General features: G+C 41.0%; 2 protein-coding genes across 3 annotated transcripts in view; both read right to left on the bottom strand.

Moving 5' to 3' along the window:
- LOC116181445 (lysosomal alpha-mannosidase-like) overlaps positions 1-3,537 on the bottom strand; it is a 110,761-nt gene extending 107,224 nt beyond the window's left edge. For both annotated transcript variants that reach the window (XR_004147251.1, XM_031501821.1), the window contains exons 1-7: positions 3,415-3,537; positions 3,262-3,364; positions 3,128-3,215; positions 2,690-3,081; positions 2,507-2,643; positions 2,323-2,456; positions 2,049-2,271 (exon numbers count right to left, since the gene is read on the bottom strand). Coding sequence is in view for 1 of the 2 variants with exons in the window: in XM_031501821.1 (XP_031357681.1) it covers positions 2,049-2,271; positions 2,323-2,456; positions 2,507-2,643; positions 2,690-3,081; positions 3,128-3,215; positions 3,262-3,364; positions 3,415-3,510 (1,173 nt within the window). In the remaining variant the exon portion in view is untranslated. The remainder of the gene's footprint in view (positions 1-2,048; positions 2,272-2,322; positions 2,457-2,506; positions 2,644-2,689; positions 3,082-3,127; positions 3,216-3,261; positions 3,365-3,414) is intronic.
- A 970-nt stretch (positions 3,538-4,507) lies between these two features.
- LOC116181447 (lysosomal alpha-mannosidase-like) lies at positions 4,508-13,669 on the bottom strand. Its single transcript, XM_031501822.1, has 15 exons — positions 11,218-13,669; positions 11,068-11,170; positions 10,936-11,023; positions 10,498-10,889; positions 10,315-10,451; positions 10,138-10,271; positions 9,867-10,089; positions 9,617-9,819; positions 9,368-9,567; positions 7,515-7,705; positions 7,140-7,468; positions 6,812-7,088; positions 6,644-6,764; positions 5,051-5,169; positions 4,508-5,000 (listed from the first exon to the last, which is right to left on the bottom strand). The coding sequence occupies exons 1-15, from the start codon at positions 11,311-11,313 to the stop codon at positions 4,542-4,544; spliced, it is 3,072 nt and encodes a 1,023-aa protein (XP_031357682.1). The 5' UTR covers positions 11,314-13,669; the 3' UTR covers positions 4,508-4,541.
- Between the last annotated feature and the right edge of the window lie 6,695 nt (positions 13,670-20,364).

The following is a 20,364-nucleotide window of genomic DNA, read 5'->3' as shown; positions in this document are numbered from 1 at the left end:
TCTTAATCGTCTTTCTTAGGAAACGCAATGGGGTAGATTCAATACATTTTAAGGATGATTAGGCAGGAATTTTTCAACATCTTGGATTTATTCTAAATTTACAAGTATTATGCCTAAAATAGGCTGCCAGATTTCTTTCATTTATGCTAATTTTCATTAGGAATGATTTTAAATCTTAATCGTCTTTCTTAGGAAACGCAATGGGGTAGATTCAATACATTTTAAGGATGATTAGGCAGGAATTTTTCAACATCTTGGATTTATTCTAAATTTACAAGTATTATGCCTAAAATAGGCTGCAAGAGTTCTTTCATTTATGCTAAATTTCATTAGGAATAATTTTAAATCTTAATCGTCTTTCTTAGGAAACGCAATGGGGTAGATCCAATACATTTTAGGGATGATTAGGCAGGAATTTTTCAACATTTTGGATTTATTACAAATTTACACGTGTTATGCCCAAAATAGGCTGCAAGAGTTCTTTCATTTATGCTAATTTTCATTAGGAATAATTTTAAATCTTAATCGTCTTTCTTAGGAAACGCAATGGGGTAGAGCCAATACATTTTAGGGATGATGAGGTTGGAATTTTTCAACATTTTGGATTTATTATAAATGTACACAAATTATGCCCAAAATAGTCTGCAAGAGTTCTTTAATTTATGCTAATTTTCATTAGGAATAATTTTAAATCTTAATCGTCTTTCTTAGGAAACGCAATGGGGTAGATTCAATACATTTTAAGGATGATTAGGCAGGAATTTTTCAACATCTTGGATTTATTCTAAATTTACAAGTATTATGCCTAAAATAGGCTGCAAGAGTTCCTTCATTTATGCTAATTTTCATTAGGAATAATTTTAAATCTTAATCGTCTTTCTTAGGAAACGCAATGGGGTAGATCCAATACATTTTAGGGATGATTAGGCAGGAATTTTTCAACATTTTAGATTTATTATAAATTTACACGTATTATGCCCAAAATAGGCTGCAAGAGTTCTTTCATTTATGCTAAATTTAATTAGGAATAATTTTAAATCTTAATAGTCTTTCTTAGGAAACGTAATGGGGTAGATTCAATACATTTTAGGGATGATTAGGCAGGAATTTTTCAACATTTTGGATTTATTACAAATTTACACGTGTTATGCCCAAAATAGGCTGCAAGAGTTCTTTCATTTATGCTAAATTTAATTAGGAATAATTTTAAATCTTAATCGTCTTTCTTAGGAAACGTAATGGGGTAGATTCAATACATTTTAGGGATGATTAGGCAGGAATTTTTCAACATTTTGGATTTATTAAAAATTTACACGTATTATGCCCAAAATAGGCTGCAAGAGTTTTTTCATTTATGCTAATTTGAGACACTGGAACCGTGAAAATCACGCCAACTAGGCACATCTGGAACTGGACCCTGTACACTTAGCTGTGGAAGCAGAGGATCGGAACACGACTAAATGACCCAGCCCACCCAAGGTATTACTCCCTCTGTTGTCAGGGCCAGGATTAAGACTGGGTCGCAACAAGTAACCGGAATCAGACAGTCCAGGGCCTTTCTAACAGGGCTCCTTGACAAATCGGGAGAATAGAAGCTAGATTAGGAAGATCACCGGTGGCCTTACCTGCATAACATTGGGCTTGTGGAGGAGCCCACGTGCAGGTTCTGTGCCTTGATCAGAGCCAGAAATCAACTCTTTGGAGACAGATATCTGGAATCCGGAAGGGTGAAGCAACTGAGGCTAAACAGGGTGGAACGTGCTCTGAACCCGGTTGCGAAAGATAAGGGGTAGACACAGTGGGCTTTTGGTGTGCCTAAGTGCTGACCGATCGGTTCCCCCTGCGAATCTGCCAGACTAAGGCGACAGTGGAAGGAAGATAAACAAATCACTCACTGATGGAATAGGCAACCAAGGACGCAAAGAGATTTACAAAGACTTCACAACCAAAAGCTAAAGATATCTGAGAACAAGTAAGGGTGCTAGGGGATTAAGTGATTGGTAACAAAGAACTGACCTGTACTCGGTTTCGGTACAAATAAACGTTACCTGCAGGAGATTGTTTCCTTGCCGCTCGAAACGCTTTGAGTTCGGTCGCGACGTGTAGTACCCGGTCCAGTACGTGTTTTTATCGGTTGCGTACGGCATAAAGTCATGGGTCTCCAAAGTGAACTCGAGCTTTTTACGCTGAGCCGATTCGTGGACAGCGTTTACGTAGCACGAGGGCGTGGAGTAAATCATGTTAATCTCCGGGTGGAACTCTTTGAATCCCCTAAGGTTTGGAAGTGCGTCAGAGATGTCCCCTAAAAGGGCGATGACTTACTTGATGAGCAGATCAATGCTGTTGTAATACATTTCAGCGGCTGCGAATGTGAAGTCGCCCCCCATTGTTATAAGGATGTTGTTAGTCGAGTACTTAGAGGCTTGCGCTATTATTCTATCGTGGAATTCCTTGACCTGCATAAAGAGAGCTGGGGTTTGTAACAAAACATGAATGTTGTTCTCACTCTTTGATCGGCATTGTAAGATCGACTGGTTTTGTCATCATTAATACGTTCGTCCCCGCATTGGACATCCCAGCAGAAATTGTAAGGAGCGTTGTAGTTCTCATAGAGCATACTCGTGAAGATATCAGATTGCGCACCTGCAAATCTACAGTCAGGAAACCGCTGAGAGAAGTAGTGCGTTACCCAGGTCGGAGCTCCCTCTCCAAACAAACTCGGTTCTTTTGTCAGCGTGACGCGCCTCGTAATCCCTGTAGTCCATCCTCCAGAAGAACAACCCATCAAATCCAAGCTCGGCGAAAACCGTAGCCATAGCGTTCGTGTGCCCGAAGGGATCAATTTGCCAACCGACACGTGGCCGCCCGCATTTCCCCAACAGATCCTCCAAAGTTCGCAAGCCCAACGTCATTTGGTCAATGATCGACTGGTAATTGGTGGCGGCCTCGTCGTTCATGCTCCAGCCACCGCTGACCATCTCCAGCTGCCCGCCGTTCACGAGCCCCCTTACCATTTCTCTAAGTTCGGGCGTCTGCCCATCCCACCACCGCGAAAAGTACGACGTCTCCACTTGCGAAAACCTGAAACAGTTTATCACTCACGGACCAAAATCGGGCATCGGCGAACCTTCGATTGGGGTCGTCTTTCAGCGCTTGCACCACCGAGTCGAGAATGCTCTGAACGGCACGAACCCCCCGGTGCTCGTACTCATTCGCTGAAAAACAAATTGCCAACATTTTCACACGGCAACATCCACTTACTCCCGAAGTAGTACTGGTCGTACGTCTTCTTCCACCCGACATCGTCATGCGAATGGGGGATGATGTGGACGTTCAACTTGCCCGGGTCGATTTTGTGGCAGGACTGAAAAGTTCGTTCCATATGGTTAGACGAACTGAAGACTTTTCGCTCACCTGATAACCGCATTTTGGACCTGGCGCTACAAAATCATCGGTTGGCGCACTGAGGGCCGAACCAAGCAAGCAAACCAGAAGAACGTGGAAGAGCATGGATTCGAATAAGCGTCCACTTCTAAATTTTTTTGCGATTTAATGGAAAAATAATTATATCAAGAGCTATATCTTATCGATGAACTGATAAGATATTCCTGAGTATGCCTTGGCATCCAGGTTGATATGAACCCACCTCTGTCCGTAGCGGTCCTTTATCTTTAAGTGCTTTGTGGCAATCTCGCGCCATCGTCAGCAAGATGTATTGTTTTCAACACACGTGGGGTAGATTAAAACTGTTTTGTAGAGTTATCGTCCTCAAATGATAATAAACCGGATGACACTTTTTTCATTGCCTAATGCTCAAATTTGTACGTTAGTCTTTTGTCTAGAGAAATAAAGAGAGAGGAAGGCCCTCCAAGAAGAGGAACGGACGCTTGGAAGGCTGATGTGTAGACATGGCCAAGGGACATTAGATATCATAAAGGTATACAACGAGAGGCTGCTCAGCTTGGGATGGGATTGGGATGTGGCAGTGTACGTTGGGGAGGTCCACGCCATGAAAGAGGAGACGACTGAAGAAGTTATGATCTTCCATCCCCGATGAGTGGACATACTCAGGTTAGGTTAACAGAGGTCTCCAGAGCGAATAGTCGCAAGATCCTGGCAACAGTTTGCGATATGAAAGACGTAGGGCACCCAGGCGAGATATCCATGACGGCACCTATGGAAGACAGAGGCGGAAATCCCCTACTGAGAGACCGTCAAGACTAGAGGCCATACTTATCAAGTTAGAAGAGTATGACAGCTACGAAGACAGGCGGCTAATACTCGAGTGGAGCGCGACCAAGAAAGGCGATATTTTAGTTGAGGTGGAGAGGGGTGCCGGAAAGGCCGAAACAGTTAGGAAACTGAAAGAATAGTGATGGAGGGGAACAAGGTTACGGTACTCCTAATAGAGATAAGGGACCTCGGCGTGGTTACCGGGAAAGAGGAGATAGAAGAGGCAACCAACCCAAGACCAAGCCGCGCCAAGGTTCACTGACGCAAATTTTCGTTTAGCCAAATAAACAGGATTTATTCATATCTACCTAATACACTAAACATACAACAACTAACAAGGCTATACCCGGAATGCTAAAGCTGCCGGTTCCTGATCCACCAGAGCCAGTTTGGTCAGTACCATTTGACTGACCAAGGGGCTTCACGTTTAGGATAAACGTCCGTATTTCCATCGGATTTAGGGTAACCTTTAAACTCCCTTCCTCTTCTCTGGTGAGCGTATTCTCTAGTTGACCTTCTTTGATTGGAAACTGTAGTCGTACGTTGTCCGCCTTGGGCTGGTTAGCGCCCAGAGTAGTCTCTTTAAGTGACACGATCTCGTATAAAGTCAATAAGTCCTTCAGGTCGACTGTCACCGGGCTCCCCAGATTGACGTCGTCGCCTTTGCTGAACGGATGCTCGAGTCTGAGGAGGAGACGGTTGGGTGCCAAACTTTCCAACGTGAGAAGGCGTACGTTGTCCGGCAAGGAGCGTGTAAGTCCAGAGAACTGGAAGACTCGCGTTTAAAGAAAGATTTGACTACTTCAGTTTCCCCCACCTGAAAGCACATCTTCTGCCTTAGAGTCGTGATCGAGTGTTCTTCGGATAGGAAATTACCGACGAAGGTCCAGGGTGACAGTAGCAGCCGATGTGCTAGGTTTACCTGCTGCACGGGTCCTGAAAGTACTTGAATGTGCTAGGCGAAAACAGAGCTGGGCAGTATTCGATTTTGTAAATACTTTTTAGTATTCAAATACTTTGTAATTAAATACCTTTATGGAAGCAGTATTTGTATTTGTAACTCAAATACTTTCACAAATACTTAGTATTCGAATACTTCGCATAGTATTTGAATACTCGACCTTCCTTTTTTTACCAAAAATTGACTGCACCAAAATTTCTCGGGAAAACACTTTTTCTTATTAATTTTGGTGCGTAGAATCCAAAACAATTCGTACTTTTTCGGTCAGACTTCTCAATCAAAAGTTATAGACTAGAAACCAATTTCGAAAAAAAATTCAAAGGCCTGTAACTTTTGAACTAGTTGCCCAATCTTGAAACTGTTTAAAATTATGGATTCTACAGGTCACATTCTATTAGAAAAATTTTTTCCGGATCGATTTGAGACAATTTTTTCTTCGTGGCTCAAAAAAAGGCAGTGTATAACCTTCCTTTTTTACCAAAAATTGACTGCACCAAAATTTCTCGGGAAAACACTTTTTCTTATTAATTTTGGTGCGTAGAATCCAAAACAAATCGTACTTTTTCGATTAGATTTTTCAATCAAAAGTTATAGACTAGAAACCAATTTCGAAAGAAAATTCAAAGGGCTGTAACTTTTGAAATAGTAGCCCAATCTTAGAACTGTTTGAAATTATGGATTCTACAGGCCACATTCTATAAGAAACTTTTTTTCCGGGTCGATCTGAGACAATTTTTTTTGCTGGCCTCTAAAAAAGGCAGTGTATAACCTCCCTTTTTTTACCAAAAATCGACTACACCAAAATTTCTCGGGAAAACACTTTTTCTTATTAATTTTCGTGCGTAGAATCCAAAACAATTCGTACTTTTTCGATCAGACTTCTGAATCAAAAGTTATAGACTAGAAACCAATTTCGAAAGAAAATTCAAAGGGCTGTAACTTTTGAACTAGTAGCCCAATCTTGGAATTCTTTGAAATTATGGATTCTACAGGCCCCATTCTATAAGAAAATTTTTTTTCCGGGTCGATCTGAGACAATTTTTTTGCGGGCCTCAAAATAAGGCAGTGTATAACCTTCCTTTTTTACCAAAAATCGACTACACCAAAATTCCTCGGGAAAACACTTTTTCTTATTAATTTTGGTGCGTAGAATCCAAAACAATTCGTACTTTTTCGATCAGACTTCTCAATCAAAAGTTATAGACTAGAAACCAATTTTGAAAAAAAATTCAAAGGGCTGTAACTTTTGAACTAGTAGCCCAATCTTGGAACTGTTTGAAATTATGGATTCTACAGGCCACATTCTATAAGAAATGTTTTTTCCGGGTCGATCTGAGACAATTTTTTTTGTGGGCCTCAAAAAAAGGCAGTGTATAACTTTCCTTTAGTATTCAAATACTTTTTGGAAATATTCTGCCCAGCTCTGGGCGAAAATGTCAAGAGACTAACCTGTTTCGGAGCCCACTATCAAGTAGTGGCGCCCCCTAACAACGACACCTTCGCCGAATTCCTTCTCGTTTAGGACCTGGTCAACACCAAAACTGTCATCGTTCATCAACCTTCGGTGAAGCTAAAGAAAACTTTCAGTCGCCAAACTTTTGTGGTTTTGAGCCTTACCATCAACTCAACCTCGCCACTCTCCAAACTGGAAGCGCCCTGAGCGCGATCGTTTAAGATCGCCAAGTTGATTCCCCTGCCTTCGTCCTCAATCACTATCCTTGAGGTTACCGGGTAGTAATTCCCGCTAATCGGTTCCTCGTTCGTGTAGGTATAAGTGGGGCGATTATCACGGACTCGTTTGATGAGTTCGCGTCCATTCGAGTCGGTGTAGAAAATCGCTCCGCTATTCAAATCGGTGGTGTACCTCGTGATCACCTCCACCCCCAGATTATCACTGTGTAGAGCCGTGGCAAATGAAGGGTAAATGCCAGAGTAAGAGACTTACACGTAACCCAGTGGTCCGACGATCCAATCGAACTCGACGTAGTTCGCATCTTTGTAAACCCGAATGACCTGCTTCAGCCAATCGGTGAAGGTCTGCTGCACTTCGTCAAATATCTCGCCGCGGTAAGTGACCAACTTTACCTTGTCACTGATCACTTCAGCCACGGTGCCGGGTTGGGGGCGGAAGGTGTAAGCGCCCGAGGCGCGTTTCGCGCCGCTCGCATTGCTGGCCTTGTAATAGAGAAACTGCTGCTTGATCGCCTGGGTGACCCCGTTGAGCGTGACCGATTCGAGTAAACCCGTGTCTTTGTCCAGTTCGATGCCGGTTGTCTAAAGCTTGCGATGAACATGGATTATGGTAACCACTGTTGCATACCTGAGTGCCTAGGGAAGTGTCAAGTGTCGTCTGGATCTGGCGTGGTTCATCTTCCTCCACGTAGAAGTACGTGAGGCCGAGCGGCGCTATGTCCTTGGCTTCGAAGGTGAGTTCGTAGGATAACCCCTTTCCGGGAACCTTGGGAAAAGTGTCGATCGCTGGTGATATTTGTGTTCGTATTTTTCGCCGACCTGAAAATCAATTATGCTGCTTATTCTATTGATTAACGACCTTAAAAGCAGTCTGGGATTGGTAGTAAACAAGATATTAACCAATAAAAAATGAGATATCGCCATTTTGAGAGATAATTCCCTATTGTAGGCGTTCAGTATCTATGAGAGGGGACTATGTTTCGAGAACTGTGAGACATTCGCGTTTTAGCATTAAAAGCGATCATTTTCGTCCGGATAATAAGGATTCGGATTTGTGACAATGTGCGGGTTACCCGCAATTTTATATTTTCGTAAATAGACGAATTACAGTAAATTACGGGACGAGAAAACACTTTTTAACAGCCTGATTCGTAGCAAGGCCGTTTATTTACGAGTGCTAACATTTACGCGAAGGAACATTTTCGTGTCGGGAAACGGATTGTCAAAAAAAAAGGATCTCTAACAGTAACGGCTAGTTAAAAGCAAGTTCCTCAAACGACTTCCTGGGCGATTATCCTCTTATTCTCTGGTGAGTCCTGACGTAACCGGAGGAAGCAATCAACGAGAAGCCACGCTCAGAAATATGGTCGGTCGTGCGGTTCCAACCACATCCAAGTCCCGAGGGCGGAACCAAACCATTTGGGATTAGGATTATTAGCCGACGAGCAGCCGAGGCATATTAATATAAAAGTATAGAAGAAAAACCACCCCAATTCAAGTGAGAAGTATTCAAATTAACCAGAGATATAGTCGAATTAATTTTGTCATCCTCGATAGGGACCTGGTAACACTGCTAGGATTCTGTCGCCGGTCCGTGCAGAGCACAGCTGGGAAGTCAACTTAAATTCCACATCGAGGATCGAGAAGTCACGCCTAGAAATATGGTCGGTCGTGCGTTTCGAACCACATCCAAGTCCCGTGGGCGGAACCAAACCATTTGGGATTAGGATTATTAGCCGACGAGCAGCCGAGGCATATTAATATAAAAGTATAGAAGAAAAACCACCCCAATTCAAGTGAGAAGTATTCAAATTAACCAGAGATATAGTCGAATATTTTGTTCATCTCGATGGGCCTCGGGTAACGACTGCTAGGATTCTGTCGCCGGTCCGTGCAGAGCACAGCTGGGAAGTCAACTTAAATTCCACATCGAGGATCGAGAAGTCACGCCTAGAAATATGGTCGGTCGTGCGGTTCCAACCACATCCAAGTCCCGAGGGCGGAACCAAACCATTTGGGATTAGGATTATTAGCCGACGAGCAGCCGAGGCATATTAATATAAAAGTATAGAAGAAAAACCACCCCAATTCAAGTGAGAAGTATTCAAATTAACCAGAGATATAGTCGAATTAATTTTGTCATCCTCGATAGGGACCTGGTAACACTGCTAGGATTCTGTCGCCGGTCCGTGCAGAGCACAGCTGGGAAGTCAACTTAAATTCCACATCGAGGATCGAGAAGTCACGCCTAGAAATATGGTCGGTCGTGCGTTTCGAACCACATCCAAGTCCCGTGGGCGGAACCAAACTATTTGGGATTAGGATTATTAGCCGACGAGCAGCCGAGGCATATTAATATAAAAGTATAGAAGAAAAACCACCCCAATTCAAGTGAGAAGTATTCAAATTAACCAGAGACAACACAGACGCGGATTAATTTTGTCATAAAATAATTGAGCATGTAAAATAGTTGCTACTTACCATGCAATTCTAAAACAGAGTACCTCGTAGCAGCGACCGGAATTCGGACGAAATGAGAGACAACGTGACCGTGTGGATTGTAAACCGCGACGGTAAACCGCTTCTTCTCCGACTCCAAGCAACGGGTTACGTTCGACAAAAGACACGAGCTCAAAGTCGTGACCTCGCCGGTGTCTTTCGCGTTGTGTTTAAGCAGGTCGCTAGAAAGAGTACCTTACCACTGAGCATTAGTCGAAAGGAGTACCTTACAAGACGACTGTGTGCAGCGACCTTTGGGCCTGGTCCGCTCCATCAGCCAGCATTTTGACGTAATCGTCCGCCACGTGCTGCTTTTCGGTTCCGGTGATCGCGTCGTGATGCTGCATAACGCCCATCGCTTTTTTGAGCTCGAGCAAGTCACCCTCAAAATCCTTGCCGTTGGCGTGGGCAAAGGCCACCAAGTGTTTGGCAACCTACAACGTTCAGTTTAAACATGTACAGCTTTCCGCCCGCGCGTTACCTGAAGAAGGTTATTCGCTTGCCGCTCGAAACGCTTTGAGCTGGGACGCGACGAGTAGTACCCGGTCCAGTACGTATTTTCGTCCGTGGCATATGGCATGAAGTCGTTGGTTTCCAAAGGGAATTCCAACCCTTTGCGCTTGGCTGAGTCGTGAACAGCCTTGATGTAGCACGAAGGTGTAGAATAGATCATGTTAATTTTCGGGTGGAATTGTTCAAACCCCCTGAAGATTCTGAAGTGAATCGGCCACTTTATTGAGGGACAGACTTACTTAATGAGTCGATCGATATTGGTGTAGTACGATTCAGCTTCCGCATACGTAAAATCGCCCCCCATTGTTATAAGGATATTATTCGTCGGGTAGGTAGCAGCTTGTGACGTTACCCTCTTGTGGAATTCCTCAACCTGCAAGAAGCAGGTGTATGTGCTCACTCTGTTATTCGCTTACTTTGCTCTTGAGATTGTACCCCGAGCTGGACTCATCATCATTTATGGGAGGATCGTGGCATTGGACATCCCAGCAAAAGTGCGAGGGGGCGTTATAGTTCTCATAGAGGAGGCTGGTGAAAATATCAGACGTGGTACCTAGAGACCTAGGTCAGTGGCACCATTAATGAGTAGGGGATGTTACCTAAATCGGAGTTCCCTCTCCAAACAAACTCGGTTCTGTTGTCAGCGTGACGCGCCTTGTAATCTCTAAAATCGAGCCTCCAGAAGAACAAACCGTCGAATCCAAGCTGAGCGAAAATGTTTGCCATTGCGCTGGAGTGACCGAACGGATCAATTTGCCAGGCGACACGCGGCCTGCCGCATTCCCCCACCAAGGTCTCTAAGGTCCGCAGTCCCAGCGTCATTTGATCGATGACCGACTGGTAATTGGTCGTAGCCTCGTCGTTCATACTCCAACCCCCGCCGACCATCTCCAACCGTCCACTACTGACCAGCGCTTTGACCGTCTCCTTAGTTTGGTCACATTGTTCCGCCCACCAACGCGAGAAGTACGCCGTCTCCACTTGGGAAAACCTAAACAATTCTGTAATCGAAGCTGGCAGTTTGGTAAAGGGGAAACCTTCGATTGGGATTGGCGTTCAGCGCCTGCACCACCGTGTCGAGTATGCTCCGAATCGCCTTAACGCCCGCATGGTGGTTTCTATTGGCTAAAACTCAAAGTCGGCAATTGGTAACGTTAACTTTCACCTACTTCCCAAATAATATTCGTCGACGGTTTTCTTCCACCCGACATCGTCATGGGAATGGGGAATGAGGTGAACGTTCAACTTGTCGGCGTCGGTTTTGTGGCATGACTAAAAGTGTCTAAGTGGGCGATTGAACATTTAAGCTAATTGCGTACCTCATAACCGCATCCAGTTTTAAGACTCCGGGGTTCATCAGTTGGTGCCGAGAAAACTGCTCCGAGCAGGCAAAACAGGAAGGCTCGGGAAACCATGGCGGCGCGGTCACTAGTTCAGAATTTGTCAGGGGTCTACTAGAAAAAACTCGGTCGTCCTTTTGGAAGCATTTGGCACATTGTGTTTTGGTTGTAGTAAACGTTTGACGGTGACACAACATTTTATTTACCAAAACAGTTCATATTTCGCTCCATCATATAATAGCAGGTGTAACCATTTTGGGTTACCTACACTTCGAATTAATTGCGCTTTTATGAAACCAATTAAAAATAATAGGTTTTCCGCTACCGATAAGTATAACTACATTAGCGACCTCTTTCGGCTGGAACGTAAGAGTGGGCTTGTTTATCTTTGTGGTCAATTTTGACCGATAAGTATGTACAAATTACACACGGTCGATGGTAAACAGATTTTAGTCTAATAAAGGATATATTTACCAAGAGAATAGGTCCGGAAATCTCTGACAAGTCTTTAAACAACTTCTGGACGAGCTTTGAAGGAAATTTGCAATAGACACTTTGTGAAGTCCTGAGAAAAACGGAAAGCCGCAAAAAATCTATAGGAATAAGTACCTATAGAAACAACAATTTATTGCAACATAAACCAATTCATAAATTATTGAACGTGTGAAACGGTTTATGCTGTAATAAAGCGCTATTTTAATATTTGAACGGTTGAAGACATTTACATGAAACATGCCCAGAATTTTCTGAAGAATTTCAATTTAAGGCCACCCTGTATACTTACATTTTATGTCAAAATATGTGCAATACAAAAACAAAATCGAGGGGTCCGCGCATGTCTCCGAACACGCCACCATTTCAGTTTTATTGAATTTACCCGTCATTAATTGACAACCCTGTGTATAAAGTTAAACAGGAAAAACGAGTTAGATTTGTACTATATTTTATTTGTGTCCTGAGCATTATCTCAAGTGTTCCTTCGTTTTAAGGTGTTCTGGGCCGCCCCTAACATTTTGGTCCTTCGAGCCGGATCGGTTCGTGAATTAATGTTTATTGTAATTATTGGTTGTGAACCGTTGATTGACATGAGGCAACAAGATGACGGCGTGGGTGAATGAATGACGAGGTCAAGGGGCTGAGAGACATTCTCAAACCCTCACTCACTCTCATCAGCTACAAGAAATCCTTCGGACAAAAAGGTTTCGAAAAAAGAAATCTGCTATTAGTGAGGATGGAGCTTGCACTAGATGGCGCTTGGTTAATATGGAGCAAAGTCCAACTGAGGAGCTTGGATTTGATTGATGGTTGCCCTGTGAAGCCGTTGACAATACCACCCTTGGAGCTCCAAGGAGCCGTAGTGAGGAGTCGTTTAACCATAACGATTGAGCAACAAATAGAGTTGAAATTTAGCTCTACGTACTTCTGGACCGGGCTTCGGTCGGAGACAAGCCGGTACAGAGAGATTCAAGCGCAAAGTTCTTCCAAGCATCAGCACTAGATTTCGACTTTCGAGAATGTAGCTATGATGGAAAGCGAGATGGGATGTCAAGTAATTTTAGTTATGAGTCGTGAGCGTCCAGAATGTTTGTGTATCATGGAGAGGATAGGTATCCAAAGGAACCTAGGGTTAAGAAGATCATTTCTGACTCAGAACTAGAGGTGAAAAAAGAAGTGTCCATGATGGTCATGGAGAGGTCGAGTTCCTTCGTTCAACCTAGCATCGGAAGGTTTATATATTTTATTTTTTTATTTGGGTGGGGGGTCATTTTTTACTCCAACCTGACTACAAAACAAAAAAACATCGCATTTTTCAGATAACAAAAATGCGACGTTTTTATATGGAACACTCTGTACATTATTACATCGGATGACAACTAACTAAATTATCTACAAAAGTTCTTAATGAACTACTGGCAAAATAGAGGGCCACAGATGCAGAAAAGGTGCACCCAGGAACAAGCGATGTTTCAACTGCGGGGAAGTAGGGCATCTCCGGGACAAATGCCAAAAAACGTGCTAAATCTATGAGGTAGAAGGTCTTTCCCCCAAGAAATAGTCATAATCTCGGAGGTGGATAGGTCAACGGAGAAGAACATATTTAAGAACAAAACAGGGAGGATAACGGTGATTATACTTAATGATAGAAGACAAGAAAAGGTGTTGCCGGAAGACGCCATGTCAGGAATTGGATGGAGACGTGTGGGGCCACGCGTATAAAATAGTAAACTTCAAGCCCCTTTCCCCCTGCGTGAGTATGAAGGAGATAAGGGAACAGCAAGTCTCAGGGGCGCACATAGTACACAACCAAGAAATTATCCAGGTAGCGAAAAAATCCCAAAACGGAAAGCGTCGGGCTCAGTTGGTATTCCAAGAGCTAAGTACAGAAAAATACCCTGAAATATGGAAGAGGGCAAATATAGTCCTAATACCAAAAAAGGGGGCGGGGGCAATAAGACCTATAGCGGGGTCCGTTAACTTGCCCCCCCCCCCACTGAGAGATTTGATAGTCGTATTATTTTAAAATGAATGCGCTCGTTATGCGCTCATATGCACCACCGATAATAACTCTTGCGCCATTATCGTTTTTTAGAAATCAGGAAAAACATGGGGGGGGGGGGGGAGTGAACGTAGCCCCCCCCCCCCCCCGTACATTTGGTTATGCGCTCAATTGCGCCACTTGAATTAAAGCTAGCGCCATTACAGTTAAGCCGTGACAAATTTTCAAAAAGCGGGGGGGGGGGGCAACTTGTTTTTAAAAGTTACTTTTTTTAACATCTTTTCATACGAAATTGTACTCTCAGGTATGCGCTAAAATGCGCCGTAAAAAGATATCTTTGCGCCATTATTGTTTTTTGGTTATCCTTAAATATATTTGGGAGGGGCCAAGTGAACGGAACCCCCCATAACGCATTTTGCTACCGGTATTTGTGCCAATCGATACATCTGGTTATGCGCTCAATTGCGCCACTTGAATTAAAGCTAGCGCCATTACGGTTAAGCCATAAAAAATTTTTCAAAAAGTGAGGGGGGCTAACAACGTTTTCAAAAGTTACGTTTTTAACATGTTTTTCTACTACATCGTACCTTCCATCATGGGCTAAAATGCGCCGTAAACAAAAATCTTTGCGCCATTATACAGGGTGGTGACTTGCGCAACGCATCATAGGAATTTCAATGTAAAATTCATAACATGCGATTATTGGCTCCCCAAATTATTTTAGAGCAAAAATGTATTAAGGTTTTTTGTAGAAACAAATTTTTTACGTCAATAAACCGTATTAGTTTTCAATTTTTTGCATAATAAAGACGGAAAATTGTAAAAATAAAACCCCCATCTTATCAATAATCTGTGATGCCATGGAATTTTCTAAAACAAAAAGATATCCAATTATCAATTAGCAGCCGTTCGAAATGGATTTTATGATCGACTTGGTTACTGTCTTGCATTTAATGGGGACTTATTCGAACATTTATTGTAAATTGTTGTATTAGGAAACCGTTTTTAGTAATTTGGTTTTTCTTTATGTTGAATTCGCTGTTTTAAATATAATACTTTTTGATAGAATTTGATTTGTTTTATAGCAGACATTCCATGGCATGACGGATATTGGCGTAGTTTTTGTATTATAAAATTCCATGGCATCACAGATTATTGAAAACGATGGGGGTTTATTTTTCCAATTTTCCGTATTTAGTATGCAAAAAATTGAAAACTAATACGGTTGATTGGCGTAAAAAAATTTTTCCTACAAAAAACCTTAACACATTTTTGCTCTAAAATAATTTGGGGAGCCAATAATCGCATGTTATGAATTTTACATTGAAATCCCTATGATGCGTTACGCAAGTCACCACCCTGTATAGTGTTTCAGAAGCACTATACAGGGTGTTTTTTTGGGAACTTTAGTTAAACGTTTCTGGGAAAGTAAAATAGGTAGGTTTTTAAAAATTTGTACTTAGGAGTTACTCCGAAGGCCGAATCGATGTAAAATATTTTCAAAATGGACGCACTTCCGGCAATACCGGAAGTGGCTAGTAACTTCGTTATTTTAAATGGCAACCCCGATTTTTATTACATTTTTGGATTCTACGTGAAATTTCAGTTCTTTTGATATCAACATGTCGATATCTACCATTTATGGTTTTTAAGTTATTTTGACTTTAAGAAAAGAAATGGCGGATGCAGATGGTACAGCGTACAGACTATCAAATCTCTCAGTGGGGGGCCAAGTTAACGGACCCCCTATAGCGCTCATTAGTCATTTAGGGAAGCTACTTGAAAGGATTATTGCGTCGATACTAGAGGAAGAGGTTCTCGGTATTGGTAAACGTAGAGGAATAAGGGAAGCGCTTCGACTCACCCACTACTAACCGGAGAAAGCAATGGCTCAGTTACCTAGGATGACCTGGGAAGTGGCGATGGTGGCTTCTCTAGATGCGAAAGCACCACTATACCTACCCCACGAACAGATTAGTGCAAGCAAGGCACAAGGTTCTGTTACGGGACCACTTTTGCTATTATGTACTTTTATCATTTCCATAGTAGGTCGAAAACGAAAATAATGAAAAATTTAACTGTTTTTCTAACTCTACAACAAAGAAAATTAGCAATAGTGCCAACTTAATTTGAAACAGACTGTATACAGAAAAAGCTATAAACCTCGCTTTAAAACAAGGAAAAAATTGTCGCAAATAATACAGGAAAAAAACACTTTCTAATTGATTTTGATCTACAGAATTGAAATGATCGGTTTTTATACAGTCTGTTTGTCTGTCTGTCACAGCGGATATCTCGGCCACTGTTAGAGATATTAAAATGTGACAGAAGAAAATTTTGCACTAGCTGTTATAGCAAAAAAAACAATTGGAAATCTTCATTAAAATAATTATCATGTCAGATGAAAATAGCAAAACCTACGTATAAATTTACTCAATGAATTTGACAATAAATGTTTTAATAGCTTACCTTCTCAAACCGATGTATTCAACTCACTTTTTAAGTATGCACTTGTTACTTAATTATCGTTTTACGTTTATAATTGATTAGACTATGACATGCGATATATCGTTGGAAAGATAACTTTGCACCGTTTCAGAATATGTAATAGAATTAGGTTCCCATGTGCTAAATTCTGCGAACGTTGCTCATTAAAACCTTATCAGAATACGAGTGCACCTTTCGATCACTTAAATCTTTTCCAAAATCGCACTTGCTGGTTTCATGTAAAGTGGTACTTCTGCAAACTTTCCCAAATTTTGGGTTCAGAAACTACCCCATACTGTTGTCCAGATGAATAATAATTTAATTGAGCGCACTTACCGATCACCCCCTCCTTCTCAGTGATGTTTGCTCACATCTGGGACGTTGCGCACTATTAAGGCGTAAGGTTACCATGCAAATTTTTTTGCGGTTACCACATTATATTTGTGAGAAATTTAGATTGTATGATAATCGCAGGCAGTAGGTACAACATACATTGATACGAACAGCTTCTACACTTTGATCTTGGTCATGACCGAGAAGACGCTACAAGCAGAAAAGTTCCATGCTACGCCACTGGAATGTAAAACACGGAACCGCGTACAATAATTATAAAAATAGAAAAAAGTAGGTATTTACGTAACGTGTAGTTTTCATGATCCCATTTACAAAGGTCAAATTCAATGTACCTGAACTTTTTAATTGATTCAGCAGCTCTAGAAACAAAAAATATCCTTCTTCTTGTTGAGACTCTTTCATGAGGTGTGCAGCAGACTTTTTTTTGGATATAAGTATAGGCGGAATCTCCATTCCTGAGACAAAATTTTGACTTTTTAAGTGAACTCGAAAATAAATAGTTTCCGATCTCTTCTCCCTCCAGCTAAACTTTCTGGTGCTCCACAGTAGAGTTCCGGCCCAAGTTGGAGATGTTTGGGTGTCGGCCTTAGCCTCGTTACCGGCTATCCCCTCACGGCTGTATAATATACAGTCGACCTATCCCCTCCCTTTTCAGAATTTTTCTTTTCTACAACATCCTCTTCTCTGTCATTTTCCTTTCTAATCCATTATTCACTACCATAAAAATTATTATTATTATTATTGTCGGTGTTTCTTGTGAGAACTCAGGTCTAGCCTGGTTAACTAATCGCACGGATTAAAATCAAGTAACGATTAGTGTCTGTGTCTGTGTCTGGTGAAGTTATGTAGGATTCTAAAGAAAAATAAAAAATAAAATAAATATTCACACACTCACATTGGAAATCTAGAGATAGTATGTAATTCATACTTACCAACATAGCTATTAATGGCCCCAATAGTCAACGCTATCAGGAAAGAAAGAAAACAAAACAAAACAAAACAAAAATATCATTATAATAATTCCTGTAATTTTATTAAATAGACTTTATTGTGTAAGTGTTTCTTTGGCTTTGCGTTTGGGTTGAATACGAGTGGGTTGTGATAACGTGGTGTGTTTATGTGAAGAAGGAGTTTTGTGTTTTTTAATTGTATTTATGGTGTTTCTTTGTTCCTGAGGTCGTATTTGTGAGGTTGTTTGGGTTTTTGGTGGAGATATTGCAGTATTTTGTGAGCCTGTGGTGCTGTTAAGGTTTTTGCGCTTCGGTTGTATACGAGTGGGTTGTGACAATGTGGTGTGTTTCTGTGAAGAAGGAGTTATGTGTTTTTTAAGTGTGCTAGGGCGTGGGTGGACCTGTCTTTGTAGTGCATGTTGCGTTACTTGTATTTATGGTGTTTCTTTGTTCTTGACGTTGTATTTGTGTGGTTGCTTGGGTTTTTGGTGGAGATATTGCAGTATTTTGTGAGCTAGTAGTGCTGTCAAGGTTTTTGCGTTTGGGTTGTATACGAGTGGGTTGTTTCTGAGAAGAAGGAGTATTGCGTTTTTTAACTGTGCTAGGACGTGTAACTTTATTGGGTGGACCTGTCTTTGTAGTGCATGTTGCGTTATTTGTATTTATGGTGTTTCTTTGTTCTTGAGGTTGTATTTGTGTGGTTGCTTGGGTTTTTGGTGGAGATATTACAGTATGTTGTGAGCGTGTAGTTCTGTTAAGGTTTTCGCGTTTCGGTTGAATACGAGTGGGTTGTGATAACGTGGTGTGTTTATGTGAAGAAGGAGTTTTGTGTTTTTTAATTGTGGTAGGACGTGTAACTTTATTGGGTGGACCTGTCTTTGTAGTGCAAGTTGCGTTACTTGTATTTATGGTGTTTCTTTGTTCTAGAGGTTGTGTTTGTGTTGTTGCTCGCATTATTGGTGGAGACATTACGGTATTTTGTGAGCCTCTAGTGCTGTTAAGGTTGCTGCGTTTGCGTTGAGTACGAGTGGGTTGTGATAACGAGGTGTGTTTCTGAGAGGAAAGAGTATTGTGTTTTTTAGCTGTGTATTATTATTATTATTATTATTACCATTGAGTAAATTCGATACCCCGTCGTCATTATCGTGATTCTTCTCTAGTTTTTCACACATTATTTATCACCTCTTTTGAAAATCGTCATTACTTCCTCATTCTTTCTTTGACCCTATCAGAAGCGAAAATCAAAGCCTCATACTATTCCACTATTCTTTGTACTGCCTTCCATTTCTTCTTCTTGTTCCTCTAGTCTCCTTCTATACGACTCCACAGTGTCTCTTGTCCATATCTACATCTCTCTTCTTTTTTTGAATCTTTCTCTTTCTTTCTTATCTTCATATTTAACCTTATATCCATCGGTTGAAGAAAAAAAAAGAAAGAATGCAATATAAATTACACTAGAGATCCGCAATTTTTATCAATACAATTTAGAAATTCATCAATTGTATATGGTGCATTGACTAGAAGAAATTTTTTTAAAGAAGTTTTAAAGCACTTTATTGTTCCCTGACTTCTAAGTGTACTTGGAGTTTAATGCCCATTGCCGTGGGAGAATTATGGGCAAGTTTAAGCCTTGTTAAAGGGATGATAAATTGTTGTTTATTGCGTGTGTTGTAATTATGAAAACTGCTATGGCGTAAGAAATGTTGCTGATTATGGAAAATAAAAGTTAACAATTCAAGTATATAGACTATAGAGTGATGAAAGTGTAACAATATTCAATTTTTTAAATATCGGGCGACACGAATCAAATTTCTTACTACCCGCAATACACCGGACTATTCGTTTTTGTACCAGAAAAACATTTTTTGCCGCGCTTGACGAGCCCCAAACAATTATTCCATACGACAATCTGGATTGAATTTGAGCATAGTAATAATTTAAAGTATGGTTCGCATCCATTAATTCTTTAAGATTCCGTATCTGGTAGCAATAAGTGTTTAGTCTTTTAATAAGATTTTCGCAGTGACATTTCCAATTTAAGTTTTGATCTAAATAGATCCCCACAAACTTCCCAGTGCCTAGAATATTAATGTTTTTGTTGCTTGAGTCAGACAAATGGTTATTTCCAAAAGTTGTAAACGGTAGGAAAAATGTTTTATGGTGATTTAAGAATAATTGTTTAAATTAAACCAATTACTTAGCTTATTTAGAATCTCAACAGCTTTTGGATATATATTTTCTTGCTTCTTTCCGGATATTAATGCCGTCGTATCATCCGCATATAAAACCAAGCAATTTAAGAACATGACAATATCATTAATAAATAATAAAAATAAAATAGGTCCTAAAACAGAACCTTATGAAACCCCCATATTAACAGGCAAAGCTGTGGATAAAAATTTTGCAATAGTGGAACCGGTTTTAAATTTAATTTCTACTTGTTGACACCTTCCAGAGAGATATGATGAAAACCAATTGGCAACAACGCCTCTGATACCGTAAGTATTTAATTTTTCCAACAGTACCAAGTGATCAACAATATCAAAAGCCCTGATGAGGTCACAAAATATTCTGTTTTTTATCAAGAAGTGAAATGATGTCGTTAACAAAGGAGTTAATGGCAGTAATTGTCGATTTCCCATTGCAGAACCCGTGTTGTTTATTACTTGCAATGTTATATTTAACAAGGTGAGGATTTAGCCTCTCTTACATGGCGTATTCAAAGACTTTTGACAGCGTCAAGCTAACAGAAATTGGTCTGTAATTCGAGTAATCTCGAGAGCAACCTTTTTTGTGAACGAGATGTACGGTTGACAGCTTAAGTTCTTTCGGGAAGAC

The sequence above is a fragment of the Photinus pyralis genome, unplaced genomic scaffold (assembly GCF_008802855.1).
Source record: "Photinus pyralis isolate 1611_PpyrPB1 unplaced genomic scaffold, Ppyr1.3 Ppyr1.4_LG9, whole genome shotgun sequence".
In the NCBI taxonomy this organism is placed as follows: domain Eukaryota; kingdom Metazoa; phylum Arthropoda; class Insecta; order Coleoptera; family Lampyridae; genus Photinus; species Photinus pyralis.
Note: the sequence above shows the minus strand (reverse complement) of the source record. Positions and strands in the feature narration are given on the sequence as shown.

Bases quoted from the DNA above. Each gene is read 5' to 3' on its own strand.
- LOC116181447 (XM_031501822.1), bottom strand. From the start codon at position 11,313: ATGGTTTCCCGAGCCTTCCTGTTTTGCCTGCTCGGAGCAGTTTTCTCG. The intron at 9,820-9,866 runs GTAACGCGCGGG...TGAACGTTGTAG, and splicing joins AAGCGAATAACCTTCTTCAG to GTTGCCAAACACTTGGTGGC. The intron at 5,001-5,050 runs GTGGGGGAAACT...CGAGTCTTCCAG, and splicing joins GGCAGAAGATGTGCTTTCAG to TTCTCTGGACTTACACGCTC.